General features: G+C 40.7%; 1 protein-coding gene across 7 annotated transcripts in view; it reads left to right on the forward strand.

Moving 5' to 3' along the window:
• FRY (FRY microtubule binding protein) overlaps window positions 1-17,706 on the forward strand; it is a 361,526-nt gene that overhangs the window by 168,728 nt on the left and 175,092 nt on the right. The window contains exon 1 of one of the 7 annotated variants that reach the window (XM_074378018.1): window positions 11,728-11,860. The exons of the other annotated variants lie outside the window; for them this stretch is intronic. Coding sequence (XP_074234119.1) covers window positions 11,800-11,860 — 61 coding nt within the window. The 5' untranslated portion in view covers window positions 11,728-11,799. Of the gene's footprint in view, window positions 1-11,727; window positions 11,861-17,706 lie in introns of those variants that run through there. 7 annotated transcript variants of the gene reach the window in all.

Genomic DNA, 17,706 nt, shown 5'->3' on the forward strand with positions numbered 1-17,706 from the left:
GTTAACCAAGTCCAGAAGAGGCAGCCAGGCCTCCCCTTTGGGTTATTTGCTTTTATTTTGTTTTCTTGCTGAAAACAGAAGTGAATCAGTCTTCACTGAGCCCTGTTGCCCAAGGAAATGATGCAACGCTGGTCACGTGGCACCAGGGAAAAAGGCCCATTATGCAAACCTCGTTCCTCTTTGTGTTACGGTGTAAGGGGAGGTCCAGTCTTCACACCGGGAAGCAGCACAGAACTGTGGTTCTTAAACGTGGATCCTTTTCTACATGGAGGAACTGTGATGTTTTACACTGTGTTTGTCTATTATTCTTCTGCCTTTTTGACCACTGGACTCATTCATTTTGATTGTAATACAAAGTATGGAAGGAATTGATTTAAGCTGTTGGGTTTACTTTTTCCATCTGATTTGGGGTAGTTATGTACATGTGCTTTGCCTCAGCCCCTAACTTGCTGTGTGACCTTGGACAAGGCACCGCAACTCTGATTCTGTAAGAACTGGTTTTAATACATATCACGTGTATTTCTATAAGTAATACACATATGTGTATATGTAATATGCCTAACATAAAGCCATAAGAATCAAGCAAGTTAATATTTATCAGAAGTTGAGTATGCAGCCTCACTATTGTAACTGCTTGATAAATGGTAGCCATTATTATTAGGAATTTGTCTAGTTAATGCTTGTCTGAACTCGTCTGTGATTTAATGATTTTTATTGTGTTTGCTCGTTGCCAAGACAATAGGACCAGGAACCGAAGTCCTGGAGTCTTTTTCTGACATCTTTTTGGCTTGTTGATCTGGTCTTTACCACTCCGCATACTAGACGTTTTGGTAAAGAAGTATATTTGAGGAACTTGAGAAGATAAACCATCAGAAGATGTTCAAGGTGAAATGCCTTCCTTCCAAATACAGAGTTGTTTGGAGAGGCTGATAATGTAGCAAGACACTAGCATGGACTACAGTTGCAGCCTCTTCTGTGAGTGTCACGTGAATTAAACCTTCAGCATGTGTTTTTTGGACCTGAGCCAAATGCCTCTCCCCAGTCTGAGTTCAGTGTCGCCTTCAGGGTGAAGTCTCCTCTGACCGCCTCACTTCCCCTGCCCTTTCTACACACTTCCACTGTAGCAATGGCCACATGGTTGTGCAAGTGTGCTTTTCTGGTCCAGGCCCCTCCTGGGCTAAGAGTCCACCATCGTTATATTCTCCAGACATTTCAGGGCACATTGGCTCTTGTTAATAAACTGTGAAATGTTGACAGAGTGAATAAAACTACCTGAGTGAGTGTGGGAGGCTTGCAGCCCAACTTACCCAGCGTTTAGCCCCCTCCTGGGTCAGCCCCCGCAAGCAATGACAATGTTCTGTATACCAGGGGGTGGGGGGTGTCTTTTACTTCAAGCAGTAGCTCAACATCCAGTCTCAGCCAAAAAGTCTCTTTCCTTCTTGACCCTCACCTGTGTTCTTTGAGTGGATTTAACAAGTTAAATTGCACCTTTGTGTTCACAGAACCCAGGGCCCGTGTGTCCATGAAACACACAATGAACTTAGACTGAAATCATTTTTCATTTATGTTGTGATCAGCCAACTTGGGAGAATTATCTCTGTGATGGGTTTTTGTTTTAAATCAATTAACACTGTCAGAGAGTCTCTCTATAAAAAATATGAACTTATCCCTATGTTTGTCTCAATGCCATTTAAGTTAAATAGATTGAATTTAACTCTACTTTTGAACCTTCCAGCCACTTTTGCCAAATTGGAAGGAAATCATTCTCAGTGAAATTACTGAGCTAATTTAATTCTTTACTGATCAGGGTCTCGTTCCGTGTGAAGGATGCTGCTGTTCATATTTGGAGAAATTGATTGCCTTAGTAGAAATATTTCTGAACCCAAAGATTTTATCGTGACCATTAAGGTGGATGTACTCAGAGCATCAGCCCAAACTGGACGTGCATGAATGAGCTTCAGGAAGTCCCTTCGAGTGAATCAACAGTCTTCCCCTTCTCTTCTTCTGAATTATTAAATGACCACTGGAGTTGGGCACCGTGCTGGATCGAGTCCAGCGGGACTCAGCAAGCCCACCTCCGGCCTTCCACAGGCTTTACGATCAAAGACAGCTGGCTTTGACGAAAGAGCAGATACAAGGAAGTCGCAGAGAACAAAAATGCTGATTAAACGAATGTTCTGCCTGTGCCAGGCACTGTGCTTGGACTCGGGGATACTGACTTAAATAATCACCAGAGGATAAAGTGATTCATCATTTTATGTGGGAGGGAAGAGGCAGAGGAATTGTTCCAAGAGGCTGTGACATTTGAACCTGAGGAATGCTACAGAAAAGCGGGGAGAAGTCAGAGGGAAGAGCATGATCAGATGCTGGGAGGTATGAAATTCATGGGTTCAGGGAGCGACAGCTAGATCCCAGGATCCTGGAAGGAGAGTGACCGATGGTACATGGAGGCGAATTGGGTCAGATCATGAGCATTGGAGGAGCTGTTAAAGGGCCTACGGACTTTATCCTGAAAGCATCAGGCAAGCTTCCTGGCTTCTTAAAGCAGGAGCAACATGGTCAGACCCCAGATTCTGGGAGCCTTGGCTGAAAATGCAGGTAGAGAGAATCTCTGCTGATAACCCAGGAAAAAGATGACAAGGACTCAAAGTAGCAGGAAAGGTGTTGGAAAGGAGGGATTGGTTTATGCAACTTGTCTGGGATAGAGTTTCCAGGGTTCAGTATCTTCCCTAGATCCAGCCTGTGCTTTATTTTAATGTATAATTTAAACATGTGGTGGTGTAGTTCATGCCAGCTGCTTAAAAAAAAAAAAAGAGCGAGAGAGAGAAGCTGCTACTTGAGGAGCAGTGTTTTGAAATTATACGTTGAACAGAAGTTGTGCTCTTAAAACGGCATATTTGTGTTGAAGCTGAAAGGTGATGGCAGAGTTCTCTCTTGACAGCTCTCGTTTGCTTACTGCAGCACGATAGATAGCACAGAGGCGTTTTTCTGCGGTCGTACGTAGCCTCTGTTGTATTTGTTTCATGGTTATTCCTAGGATATAGATCAACAGTGGTTTTATTTTGTTTTATTTTTCAATAAAATATAAAATTTAGATGAGCAAGTGACCTCGAATCATTTCAACATACAAATAGGCCTCTAATGATGCTGCATAGTAGCCCCCTGGCACACGTTGGGATGGTTTGGGGGGTAGCAAGTCATCCAAATTGTCTGACCAGTTTTTGTATATGAAAGTCTCCCAGGAAAATGGAGTAGAATTTTCACAGGAAACCAGTGTATCATGAAGGGTCCCAAAGAGAGTGCTTCTTAAGAAACAGGGTCCAAGGTAATCTCTGTGAGCTGCTTTTTGCTGTATCCATGGCCAGACCTGGTTTGGTCCTGCCTGGCAGACCGGTTATACCAGGTGTCTCGCTTTCCTTTCTGCCTCCTAGGGAGCGCTCTCGTGAGCTTTTCAGTCCTATGTGTCCTTGCATAGATCGTTCTAGGAGGAAATTTCTAGTCTTAAGTAACTTGATGATGACGTTTTTCTGTGTTTTTATGCCAGTTCAAACTCTATCCCACTAGGCTAGTTGAATCAGATTCTCCCAGTGTCTCCTCCCTGCCCGTACGTGAGGACGCTTCTGGAGGTTGTTTTAACTTTTGTGGGCTGCCAAGGCATGACAGTAACTACTTCAGAATGCTACAGAGTGCTCGAGTAACAGTAAGGACTGGCAGGCGGCATATCATCACATACGAAGGGAGGGCAGACGTGCACCTGCTTTGTCGTAATAAAACAACACCATAAACTTACACCTATGCTGTCTTGTGCAGTCAGTTCTCTGAAGATTGCAAAATAAAGGAAATGAAAATCATATCGATAGATCCACTACATATTGTATCTCAAGAGGACATGTTAGCAATGTGAACAAGCTCCTAAAAAGCTACTTAAGAATGAGGACTATTTAAGTAGATGAATCTGTAGCAATATAGTTGAGACAGAAATAATACTTTCAACTGAGAAAGTTATACAGTAACAAAACTCCATTCATAGAGATACATATTTAAGTATTTCCACCCTTTTCCAATCTGAGAGCTCAGAATTATTACATCCCAGGATGGAATTAGGTGAGGAAAAGAACTGTTTCCCTTGTATTTGTTTAAGGGAGGCTTTGTGGTACAAGTAGGATTTGTAAAAGGTCTTTGAAAGAGAAGATGTGTTGGCAGGATTGGGAGGAAAAAGGCATGTCAAGCAAAAAGTGTGTGGCTGGAGTGGAAGAAGCAAAGGAAGGGAGCGGTGAGGTGGCTGGCAGGAGCGGCTGAAGGGAATTCTAGAACCACCTCCTGGAATGAAATAGAAATCCACCAAAAATCCAGTTACACATTTGCCAATTGAGCTTTCTGCTTAAACAGGATCCCAGTTTCCCCAGCGCTCAAAGTACTTCTGAGGTTTCAGATGGGGATTAACTCGCCGAGACCACGAAAGTGAGCACGCAAGAAAGTGATTCTGCTGGGGGGACCCTGTGACTCAAGGTTGTGATGTGCCCGTATCACTCATGCAAGTCTGGAGGAGGAAGTCACGTTTTGTCAGACAATCTTAGCAGCTTTTTTTCCCACATAGATGTGACTTAAAAATGAAAGCTTTAAACAGATTAATAAATATCCATTGAGAACCCACTATGTGCAAAACACTGCTCGAGGAGCCAGGTGAATTGTAAAGAAGGGTGTGGTACTTGCCCCAGATCGGCGGGCAGGGTGGAGATGCACAATATTTAGTAAGGGTGACAAAGGCAATACGAGGCTGTCACAAATCAGTGAATGCTCAACTGTCCTGTGGTGATAGAGTTAGATAGTGTTAAAGGAGTGTTAAGATGTTTAAAAATCTGTTTCCTCATCAGTTATGTGTTTTTGGTTTTATATGAATTTGGGTGCCATGTTGAAGCATTTAATATCTCATATTTTTTCTGGTATTTTTGCATCTCAGCTTCTAGGAGGCAATCTGGTAAGGCAGGAAGGGTACAGACTTCTGAGCCAGGAGAGCTGTATTTGAGTCCTTTTTTCTGGCATTAGTTGGGTATGTGATCTTGGACAAGTTCCTTTAATTTTCTCAACTGTGGAGCAGGGACAAAAGTAACTTGCCTCTCAGTCTTGAAAGCAAGCCCCCCTAAAACTGATTTCCTAGTCTTACCCAGCCTGAGAGTTTTTAAAGTGTTGAACAGATGTTTACTTGTTGAATCAATAAATCAATATTTATCACTTATTTGTGAATATTTGACTACAGGTATTTACTAATTCATAAATATGCAACACTGTGACTTTTCTTAATGACTTTCCGTGTTTAATCACAAAAATTATTTCCCTTAAGTCTAAGTTTTATAAAGCAGAAATTGGTCTAAACTAGAGAACAGCATGCATAGTAGAAATATCATGCAAAACCCTTATACACTTTAAGTTTTTCTAGTAGCCACATTAAAGAGAGATTAAAAATATCTGAAATTAATTGTAATAAAGTATTCTACCTAGTTCAGTATTTCTAGAATATTATCCTTTGACATGTAATAAGCATAGAAGTTATTTAATGAGATATTTTACATTCTCTTTTGGAGGGAATAATTCTTCAAAATCCATTTATGTGTGTGTATTTTGCACCACCAGCACATCTAAATTTGAATACCAAATTGGTCAAAACTACTTGATCTTTATTTTGATTTCATATAATTTATAGTTTAAAAAAAGTGGTTTTTACCTATGCAAATTGTTACAAGTTCCAATAGCTGAATCAATCATCAGTTTTTAAATTTTGATTTAAACTAATTACAGTTAAAATTCAGTAACTTAGTTGCACCAGCTCCCTTTCAAGCACTTAATAGCTGTATGTGGCTGGTATTGAGCAGCACAGGTAAAATTATCTTGATTATTTTTCAGTAGGTGCCCAGACTTTTAGGCAGCAGAATCATTTCATAATAAAAAATAAAGACAATCTAAACCTGGATCTCATTTTGGAAGTTGCCTTACACTGACAATGTTTAGTGGCGACTTCTGACACTCAGCTTGTTCTGCCTGCTAGATTTATGAGGTCTCCTTTGAATAAAGCTCTCTAGAGCTAATTAGCCTAAGGAATGTTTACTTACTTCTAAAATGCTGCAGAAAGCTTGCTGATTTTTCATAGTATGCTTCCGAGTCCATCATCTTTGTAGGTGAAGGGTCTCTGGGTCTCGAACTGCACGACTTGCCTGAGGCCCTGTGGCTCCTTGTGTGGCAGAGACAGCCATTAAACGTCGACTTACATGAGGGTCCTGGCTGTCCTGCCGTGGGGACTTATTTAGGTACAAGTGGATCCCTGATTCCCTGAATTGGACACTTAATGCCTTACCCGAAGGAAGACCTTTTCTCAGGCCATATTTTTTGAGTCTCAAAAGTACCATTAACCCCAGATCCAAGGTGGATCATGGAGACCACATTGTAACCAAGTTGTCTCAAAGAGTCCTTGGGCAGAGCAGAGCTGTGGATGTGAAGGTGGTGGAGGAGGAGGCTTCCTTAGGAATGAACAGCTATGTGGCGCAGTGCCTTCCTCCTGCTCCTTCATTGACTTGTAAGGGCAAAATGCAACTTGCCAGAAAAACAAGCATTCTAGTCCCCACGTAGTGGTTCTCTTCCCTGTGTACGCTTCTGTGTGTAAGTTTCTCTTTGGGAAATGACTTTTTTTTTTTTTTTTTTTTTTGCTGGTATATAAAACCAGTAAAGATGAGTTCCATTGGGTGGAAATGGATATGGGACACTTAGCTGAAAAAGTTTCCTTAACATTCAGGGTAACTGGTTCTTAGACACTGGTTCCTATATGCTTTCTTAATGAATGGTCAAGAAGGATATGAGCAGATTTTCTGAGCTCCTGGCATTAATTGTTTCCTCAGAATTTACATATTTTATAGAAAAGGATCATGTTTTGAAGGTCAGTCAAAATTTCAAGTTCAAAAATCTTGGTTTAAGTGATCCTGTCTTAGATGCAAGCAGTTGTTTATATTCATTTTAACTGTGCCTACTTGCGCTTCCATTTGTCAAGTTTTAAGTATTTAGATGTTTTGGATGAAAATATAAAAATCTTTCAGAAGTTCCCACCCTTTACTATGGATGCAGTGTCATCTTGAACACGCCCCCTCTTTTGTTCTGGGCAGCTATTCGGAAATGTCCCCAAGGACTGTTTAGTGTTTCCAGGAGGTTTACTCGAAACTAAATGGCATTGCCCTGCCTTTGTTGGCATTGTCATTAATTGTGTGAATGCTTTTTAGAATCTTTGCATCTATCAAGTGATCATTTGTTACATCTTGCCTTTTTTCTGCATCCAGTTTGCCAAGAGTTCAAGAACTGAGTAAGTAAACCTGCTTGAATTCTATGTAAATAAAAGTTAGACTTGGAGTGAGAATTTGCATTAGTCTCTGTATAAAGTACTTGGATTTTGTGACATTTCTTTGGGCAAAGAACCTATGAGACTGTTTTAAAGTAAGAAACAAATTAAGGACAACATAAGTAAACCCCAAGTTTTTTGGGTTTTGGTTTTTGTTTGTTTCCTTCCTGATTCTTCATTATGTTTAAAGTTGTAAGTATGAGGTTATAAGCTTGACAGCTCTGTTCAAGATGGTAACTATTTTTAACTCTCCTATGCATTCCCCTGCCTAGGGAGACAGTTTACAAGATTCTCAATTATCATTTATTATTAAATATTCCCAGAGGCCACCGGTAGCCTCCAAGCCTGGCCACACATCAGACTTACTTAGGGAGCCTTTAAAAAAGATTCCAGTCTCACCAGAAGTTTGTGAAAGTTGTATTGGAATTTGTACTTTTTATAGAGCTCCCCAGCTTTGGGTAAACTCAAGGCTTTTGTCAGGTCCCTTGCCCCAGAATGAATGAGATAAACTCAAGAAATGGGATCAGTGCAGTGTTCCTCCAATATCCTGTAATTAAAAGCCTATAGGCTAGGGACAGATCCAGTTGGAGGTTGCATTTATAGTGGTGGAACTGGGAGTGTTTCTAAGCTGATTAATCATCAGAGAAACGTTTTTGGAGAAAAAGCATTCAGAGTATTCCAACCCATGTCTTATTAGCTTCTTATTAGCATAGAGTCCCTTCTGATTTTCCTCTCCAAGGCTGGGCTCAAGTGCACCTGGTAATTTACAAGAAAATGGCTGAGGCATAGAGGTTTCAAGAGGGCCTCTGTGTAGGTCAGACAGTCTGTGCATAGCAAGTATTGCACACCTGTTGGTAGAACACTGCTTTCACGGTGGCTGGCTTCCAGAGCACCCTGTGCCAGAACAAACCAGGATTGTCCTAGAGGCCTTCCTAGTAAACATGTTCGGGTTGCATTTGTTTGTTGCGTATGTCTTTAGGTAATGACATTCTTGGCAATTGCTACCTACAACTGGAAGGCTGTTTGATAGCCGCTACTTCCAAGCATCATGCCACAATGTCTTTTATAGGTTCTCTGACCTTATAGTTTCCACGGGGAAGGGGCAGGACTGCAGGTGACGTTTGCTTATGTCGTACTTAATGTGGTTCCTATCCTAGGACCACCTCAAATCTGAAAGATCTGTTAATACAAGTGAATGAATATATTCTGTAGTATGTTGTATTGTGGAAAAATTGTGAAAAGTTGTAATCCTCTTAGCACTGGTATCTGTGGTTAACTGCTGTATTTCTGTGGCAATATTTTAACACTTGTATTTACTAAATTTCTAGGAAGACTAATGTGCATGTGATTATGCAAATAAAAGATAACATTTTATTACTGAAATATTTCATTAAATATGTCATATACTGGTTCTAAAGCCTCAGTGAGAAGTGTTGGGTTTTTAAGACCAATGGTGGGGGAAAAAAAGAATCATTATCAGATTGAGTTTCTTATCACTTTAGGGTTTTGACTGATATAAGTAATGTTAAACATAATTATTTTGTTCTTTAAAATTTTTTTAATTAAAAATTTTTTTCTTTTTTTCTTTCTTCTTGAAAAGAAAAAAAAATGATCATTTTAAATGCTGATCTTTTCTTCAAGCTGGAAAAATTTCTTGAGTTGGTGTCTGTAGGATATTTCTTGCTTCCCATAGTGTAATAGAGTAGACTGACTGCACGATAAGGAAGGTGCATAAAGCTAGTAGGCTACATTTAATCAGAGCGGTTACGTGATCTAACCTTCATGCTAGTGAAGTAGTATCAATCAGTCAGGAACCTAAGAACAGTCTTTCTTAAAGCAATGAGGTTGACTAGACACACTCAGGAATGTCCTTGCAACTTGTAAGCTTGTGAAGGTGGAAGCAACCGGTTTGGACTTTCACTTACGCTTAAAAATATTTGCAGTCATGCCAGCAGGCCCCAACAGAAACAGAAAGGAAATTTTCATGAATATTAGATTAACTGTTAAAGCAATAAAAAGCATCAACTTTAAAGTCATCGTTCAATTAATATTTGAGGGTTATTATGGAACTATCAATTAAACATGCCAGGGATCCAGCTTGTTTTTTTATTAAATTTAGATTACATTAATGTAGTTGAAAATGCATGCCATTTCTTTAGCATCATTGGGGAACAAATGATCTCTGAGTAAATTTCTCCCAGTCATGAAGCTTAACCCTTAAAGTGTCAAAACATTTCCATTTAATAATGGAGATGGGTCAGGTAAGGTGGGAACTCTTAGTAACAAAGACTCTGAGCTTTAATGGGTGGACTTTGAGCCATCTGTTTTGACTCTAAAAGACCTCTTCTATTATTTATTAATTCAACTTTACTAAGCCTCCAAAGATGAGAACAGTGTGGTTCATGCCCTTAGAATGCTCCCCAAACCAGCAAGGGCCAGGCTACCACAGGAGGATGAATAGACCCTGGAGGATATCAAAGGAGACTACACTCTTTGGAATTCAAAGGAGTTTTGGACATGTGAAAAAGTAGGTTATTTGGGGACTACTCCTAAATGTATACAAAAACAAATACTCGAAGGTTACCATTGTTTAGAAGTTCTAATTCATAGTAAGGAAAGTACTAGAATAAAAGCTAATAAATGTGGTGACTCTGGAGTCTGACAACTCTGTGTTTGAATGACCTCGGGCAATCTTAATTATAATCCTTTCTATCGATTCTAAAATGGTGTTGGTAATGCCTGCCTTATAAGGTTGCTGTGAGGACTGAATGAAATAATTTATGAAAAGTGCCTGGCAGAGTACCTGGCAGGTCCATGTCTCACTAATGTTAGTTCCTTTTTCTACTTCTTTCTCCCTGGCATTTCCCAAATGTTGTCTGATGATTGGTATCTGTAAAAAAGAGAGAAAAAACAAAATGACAAATACTTTTTTTCTTATTTCTATGAGGCTCTTTTAAGAAATGCTCTTAATTGAATGACAGTCACATCATTTGAAAGGTTGGTCTAATAATAGCACCAGAGACTCGAAGCTGACAAAGTGTAAATTTGCAGTCGAGTCTTGATTACAGTTTAGATCCAGAAAGAGGAGAATTGAAGAATTCTTATTCCTCAAAACACATCCCTCCCTAGGCACACTATTGGGTTATAACTGTTTTGACCCCTTTTAGTAAAACATAAACCAAATGCCACATATGCACCTCAGTCAACTCTTAAAAAAAAAAAAAAAGGCATTTATAATCCCTGAATGTGCAAGACAACCATGGGGACATCTTGCCTGAAACGCTAAGGGTGTTCATTGTGGTAATCTGGACATTTTTCTCCTTCCTGTGAAATGCTGTAGTTCATCAGTCAGTTCCCCACACTGTGCTGTTTTGTAATTCCAACCTATATTGCTGGAGAAGACCTTCAGTTACCCCGAATAAGTCAAGAATAGAAAACGCCTTGGGTTTGTGCTCTTCACAGCTGTGTTAGTGAAGAAATAGATTTTCACTGACCCTCATAAAATTCTTCTGTCAGGAATAATGCCCACTGGAAAATCAGTTGGTTACACTTCCCGTTTTATTTTTAAGTAACTTTGCGTTTTCCTTCTGTCTCCTCACTGGCCTGGACCTGTTTTCTTTTTAAGGTGGAGCCCTTAATAGTCGCCAATATTGGCTCCTTCTTGGTCTTAGAAATTAAATTTTTAACAAGTCGATTTAGGCTGTGTCTTTTAAACAACATAGCTTTACATTTAAACCCAATCACTTCGCTTTACTAGTTATGTGAACAGATGTTCCGTGTTCCGTTTTCCATGAGGGTGTATAGTTTCTCACTGACTCTTGGCTTCAGATAGGGATTCTCTGCTGTGGGTTTTGTCTGTAAGAACTTAAGCTGTTTAAAGCTGTTTGTACTTGGGGCCAAGAGCTCCTAGTTCCCAAAGCAACGGTTCATCACCCACCTTGTGTTATCTTTGCTCTTGTCTCTCTTTGGCCACGGGGACCCAGCTGCGGCCCGGTGGGTCGGATCTGTGGGTCGCGTGTGGACTCGGTATGCGTGGACCGTTTGTGCGAGCTGTGGGGTCAGGCTCATGTTCCTGGAGTGCTAATCTGTCCGCATAGTATGTTCTTGTGGTTAAATATAGACACACGGGCTCTCTGCGACTTGTAGGTCACTGTCTTACTGTGCAGCTAAAAATTGTCCCATTGGTATGGTCGGCCTGCCCCGGACGGAAGGCCTGTTTTAGTTTGTCTTCTACTGTAGGTCTTTAGCACCTGGCTAAAAATACACCTTGGGCCAGAAATAAAAAAGAGCCCTACCTTGTGGCCGAGACACTTGATGGTGGCAGAGAGCCGCGGGATCATGGAGTCCAGCATTCTGTTCTGCTTTGGAACCTAGTCTGTGTAACCGTCCCAGACTGGGAGTGTGGGTTCCTTTTCAGGCCCATGGAGATTACAGCAGCTTGTTGGAGACGGTCCTGTGTGATCAGCTTCATAAAAGGGCTGGGTAGGTATGAAGACTGTTAATTGTGCGGAGCGGGGAGTGGGTTATTAGACGCCGAGTGGACGGGGATTCTCCTTAGGGTTTCGGTGGATGGGGGTGGGAGGAGCAGCTGTGTCTCCAGGCAGGGGACGGCTTATACTGTCACTGTTGAGACACAGGAGTAACGCCCTGTAGGCTTTCTGCTCAGGATTGCGATATTTCCGAGGTTAAGAGTTGGTTATTTTTGTTGACGAGCCTGTGGAATGTTGCTGTGCACTGACGTTTCAGTGAAAGAGTCGATGTGACTATCTGCTTTATGAAATTGCTCCTCTGTAAAAGTTGCTGCCACGTATTTGGAGAACAGTTAATACCAGTGCATTTGCTGTTACAGCAGAGGTAGGGTTTGTGCTTGATTTCTTCTAAATATTGATGTAAGTGTCCTTACTTGTTTTGTTTTAAACACTGAAATAGGCCTAAAGCAGATTTCCCTTTGCTTTTGGCCTAGCCTTCTCCAACATTTAAAAAATAAAATATTTCTCTTTTTTTGTTTATGAACTAAAAAACAGGATACCATATGTTAACCAGCGTTAAATGGGTCCAAATTGCATGCCGCTGCTTTTTCTTTATCCAAGTAATAGCCTGATTACTTTAGTTCTCACATAACCTTGTAAGCAATATTGTACAAGAGTTCCAAAAAATAAATGAGAGGAAACTTCCATGACACAGAGTTAATTACATGCATCCTGGCTATCGACTGTTTAACTTTCTATTTAATGTAGGTAGAGGAAAAGTTAATTTGTAATTTGTAAAGGCACAACATATTACTCTAATAGAGGAGAAACATTTTGTTTATTAATGGTTTGGGAGATTTAATTATTTGTTAATTATTCTACTGTACTGTCTCTAATGAATCTATTAGGTGTTTACATATACCATCATTCCGTTTCTAGGAATAAAATCTCTATTAGTCATTAATTTACCTCTTACTTTTTGGTTTATAAAATGGGATATGTATTAGGGAACTTTTTTTCCTCAAGAGTTTTTTTTGTTTTTTTTTTTTTAATGTATTATGAGCATACTAGTTAAAAGACAAAACTTACCGTTTTATGCACTTGGAAAAAATGTTGCATCATAATAGGACTTATGTGAAATTCTTTTTTTTTAAACTTTTTTATTGAGTTATAGTCATTTTACAATGTTGTATCAAATTCCACTATAGAGCACAATTTTTCAGTTATACATGAACATGCCTATATTCATTGTCACATTTTTTTTTTCACTATGGGATACCACAAGATCTTGTATATCTTAATATTTTTTTGTTTTATGTCTCTTAGAAGTGTTACTGACCCTTACTATGTTTCAGCTGAATAGACCTCTCCCATGGTCTGGTAGCCGCCCCAGCTTCCCTTTAACTCATTGCCTTTCTTGCTCATAATATGTTTCTGTGAATTGGTAGACTCATCATTGCTTTAGATGATAAACTTCTGATAAGCACATATCAAGTGAATTTTACAGAGTCATTGTACAGTTTCATAGCTATTTGAAATTTAATAAAACCTAAATTTTTTTTATTAAATGAGCTGGCATCCAAATAAATAAGCACATATGAATTTAATAAATATTTTGATCTTGACAAAAATCAAAAACTAATCAGACTATAAAGGATTTCACTTAGTCAGTTCATCAACAGATATTTCTAGTTTCTGTTGTGTACCCTGCATTGGAAGTCCTTTCCTCCCCATACAGTTTGCATACATGCATATGCATAGCTTCTATATTATAAATGTATATTATTGTATACAGATGTCTATGTATATATTTTATAGTAGAATTCATCTTGTAATGCATATTGTACTGGTGTATATGTATATTATTTCATGATATAATACATACTATATTAACAAAGGCATATGTCAGATTAGACTCTTTTTCAAGTCACTCCTTCCATCATGTCGTCTGCAGGGGGACCCTAGAGGGGAACAGCTAAAACTCTGATTCGTGACCTTTAACGTCAATATAGAGCAGCATCTGGCACTGCTCTGGTGGCCTTCCCTGTGCATCCAGGCGACCTGTCTTTGCTGGCCCTTCCAGTTGGGTGCCTGTGTAACGCACTCACTATTGCAGCTGCCAAAGCTTCTGTTCACTTACCCTTGCTTCTGGCTTAAATATGGTTCTAATAAAATAGCTCAAGAAGCTGGGTTTGTCGTTTTGGGTGGGCCTGAGTCTCACGCTCAGACAACAGCCTACAAACGACTCCTGTTCCCACAGCCTCTAGCACTTCCCTGCCCACAACCCACAGTAAGAAACACGTCTTGCATTGTGACCCCCCCGTGAGTGCACGCACAAGCACACGCGCACACAGACACATCTCTGTCGGCACAGAGACTGGAAACAAAAGTTTCATGAAGCAGCACTTCCCCCGCTGTGCCAGCAGCCATCGCACTGCTGTTTTCACCTCGATGGTTTTCTGTTTTGTTTCATCGCAGGCATCATGGTAGGCACCCACTCAGTTGGTTTCATCATCGAGTAACGGGTCACAACCTGCACTTCGACAAGCTCTGCTGTAAAGATTTCCTAAGCCAGGTGTTCTCAACACACCATTAGTCAAGTTCCGTCCTGAAATGATGCTCTGTCGTCCTTGTTATAATATTCCGCTCCTGGGCATTTCGGTGCTTTGTCTTGGCTGCAGGAAGAGCTCTCTCAGTAGACCTGATGTCAGTCTTAGGTTGAGTGTAGGGTTTCTAAGCCAGAGACAGTTCATGCCCCAATGTATCTTAATGCTTTCTTCATCCTTAATGCAGCAAATACTTACTGAGTCGTGGGTATTAAGCTAGAAAGTGAGGGTATACGAGGAATTAAACAAATTTGTTGCCCTTGTTGCAGACAGAAAACAAATACAAAATATGCCCTCACACATCAAGGTGGCCAGTGCTCTGCAGGAGGGGAAAGCCAGTGAAGGGGGGTGGAGGCTCTGGGCAGAGGGAGGTGCCAAAGAGCGTCCAGACAGAGAGCCTCTAATAAAACCAGAAGGAAGTGACCTAGTGAGCCCCGATGCAGTGTCCTCTTTCCCCCACTTTGCCCTCATCCTCTTCTGCCTTGAAGCCTCCTCTGACTGTATCTATCATCAGTTATTTCTAGATCCCAACGTCAATGTCACCATCCCAGACAGTCCTGCCCTGACCCCTAGATCACAGATATGTACCCACCCCCGTTTCTCTTTGTTTTTTGGTGGTTTTTTTTTTTTTAGAATTTTTTAAAACCTGAAGTATGGTTGGTTTAGCGTTTCAAGTGTGCAACAGGGTGATTCAGATTCTTTTCCATTATAGGTTATTACAAGATATTGAATATAGTTCCCTGTGCTGTACAGCAGGTCCTTGCTGTGTGTCTGTTGTGTGCGTAGTCATGTGTATTTGTTAATCCCAAGTTCCTGGCTTATCCCTCCCCCCTTTTCCCCTTTGGTAACCGTAAGTTTGTTCTCTGTGTCTGTGAGTCTGCTCCCGTCTCCCTCTTGCAGCAGCACTCATAGGACTTCCATGATCATGTTTCTGGGTGTGTTTATTACCTAACACCTGTCTCCCCCGCATACCATCAGCTGGGTGAGAACCGGAGTCACACCTGTCTCCTCCCACCCCCCGTCGCTGGCACAGTAGAGTGGGCCTCTGGTAAACATTTGGTGACCAATTCAATGAGCAAATTAATGAATGCTCTCCTAAATTCACGTGCTCTTCCATTGACTGATCAACCTGACACTGCCTTATATATTATTACGAAATTTTTCAAACACAGGAGAAAGAATAATACAACACATTGCCGTCACTCAGATTCGACAGTTATCAAGATTCAGTCATGTTTACTTCATTTATACCTGTTTTCTCTTAAAGTAGTTTGAATCAATTATAGGCATCATTTCACTGAACTACATCTAATCAGTATACATTCTAGAAGATACAGATACAATGATGTTATCATTCCTAACAAAATTAACCATGATTCTTTGATATTACCTAATACTCAGTTCATATTCAAATTGCTTTGTTATTTTTTTAAAAATGTTTTTTAACAGTTGGTTTCCTCAAATCAAGTTTCGAACATGGTCCACACATTACTTTTGGTTGTTCTGTCTCCTAAGTCTCCCTTAATCATCCTACCCATGTTTCTCTCTTCCACTCTTTATAGAAATTAGTGCAGTTTTATTATAAAATGGACCTAATTCTGGATTCTTTCTTTTGCTTTCTTAGAGTTACATTTCACTTGTTCCTATAGTCCCCTTGTGTCTTGCAAATGGATATGAGCTTGAATGTTTTGAAAATTTGATGAACTTGGGCATAGGGCAAGGTACAGTTCCCTCTCTGCCACTCTGCTGAAGTCATTTCTGTTCTTGTACTAGGAGGTTGGGAACCACTCTGTCGGTCCAAGAATACATAGCCAACAGTTTTCAGTGCTTGGGTATAGTAACTCTGACCAATGCCCTGCCACAGGGAGGGAATTTTGAGAAAGCTTCTTGAGTCAGTATTCTAAAAAAGTTCCTTAAACACCTTAATCATTACAAAACCTCACCAGGAAACATACCTTGCATGTTTTCCTTATTGAGAAAGTGTGATTTGACAGGATTTCAGATCATCTCTGTAAGATGTAGGACCTTCCTTTCTGTTCTGATGGGCCCCATCCAGGTTCCCACCTTCACTCTTTTTCTCATGGTAGGTACAGTGGTCTTTAACTCATATTGTCCCTCAAATAGCCGGTTTTTTTTAGCCCAGCCTACACAGCAATATTAGATCATCAGTCTTCTCATAATCTTGCTGCCCCCAGCTAAAATCCAAACGTGTTGGCTTGTCATCCAAGACCTTAGTTCTAATAATAAGAATTAAAACCTACATTTTTATGGGGCTTAGGAGCTGACATTTTTCATATCTATACTTGTTCAATGATCTCATTCTCACCAAGACTGTACTGTGGAATCAGATGGGTTCAGTTCGATTAAGTAAGCACAGTTTTTAAGTTACCTATGGCAGGCATTGTGCTAAGTGTTTGGGATAAAGACAGGATGTCATCCTGGTCTCTGGGACTTTGCAGTTCCTTGGGGAAGACAAAGTCTGAGCACATGTGCTGGGATGGGATGTGTGGGGGAGGGCGAGGGGAGAAGGGGGGAGGAGAGGCCCAGGAGATGCCTCCACTCACCCACTATGCTATGCTCTCGCCTCGGCTCCCATTCCTCATCTCTGCCTCTCTGAATCCTACCTGTCCTTTAAGACTTGGATCAAATGCCATCTCTTCCAGGAAGTCTGGCTAATTAGTGGCCCGGAACAGAGATGATGCCTCTGCCCTTCTAGGCCTAGTACAGCATTCTGGGGAAAGGCAGACTCTCAGGACATAATTGGAAAAAAAAAAAAAAATGTTGATGCAAGTCCTGAGTTTACAGCTAGGAATAAAGACAGGTTTCCTCTTGTGTTCACCTGTGCTGGAGGGGGTCACCGGTCTCAGACAGGTGAGTGAAAGCAGAGAAGAAATGGAGGCAGAACTGGAGGGGTCAGGATTACCTGTGAAGCTCTCCTTTAGAGAGAGGACAGACCATAAAATCTCACTGGTTCATGTTAATTCAAGGGAAGGCAAGTGTTAGTTACTAAATATTCGAATCATGAAAATTTTGAATAAGTGACGTTTTTATGCATTTTCAGTGCATACTGTTAGATAGTCACAGACTCCTGGAGCTAGGAAAGGCAAGATGGCCTAGCCTCTTTAAGAATGACAGGTAAGGAAACCGAAGCCCAGCTGTGTAAGTTCATCCCGCAGGGTCACGCAGAGCCATGCTAGGACCTTGACCTCTGACTCCCTACTCAGTGCTCTTTCTCTGTTTTGCCTCCGGAGAA

The sequence above is a fragment of the Camelus bactrianus genome, chromosome 14 (assembly GCF_048773025.1).
Source record: "Camelus bactrianus isolate YW-2024 breed Bactrian camel chromosome 14, ASM4877302v1, whole genome shotgun sequence".
Lineage (NCBI taxonomy): Eukaryota > Metazoa > Chordata > Mammalia > Artiodactyla > Camelidae > Camelus > Camelus bactrianus.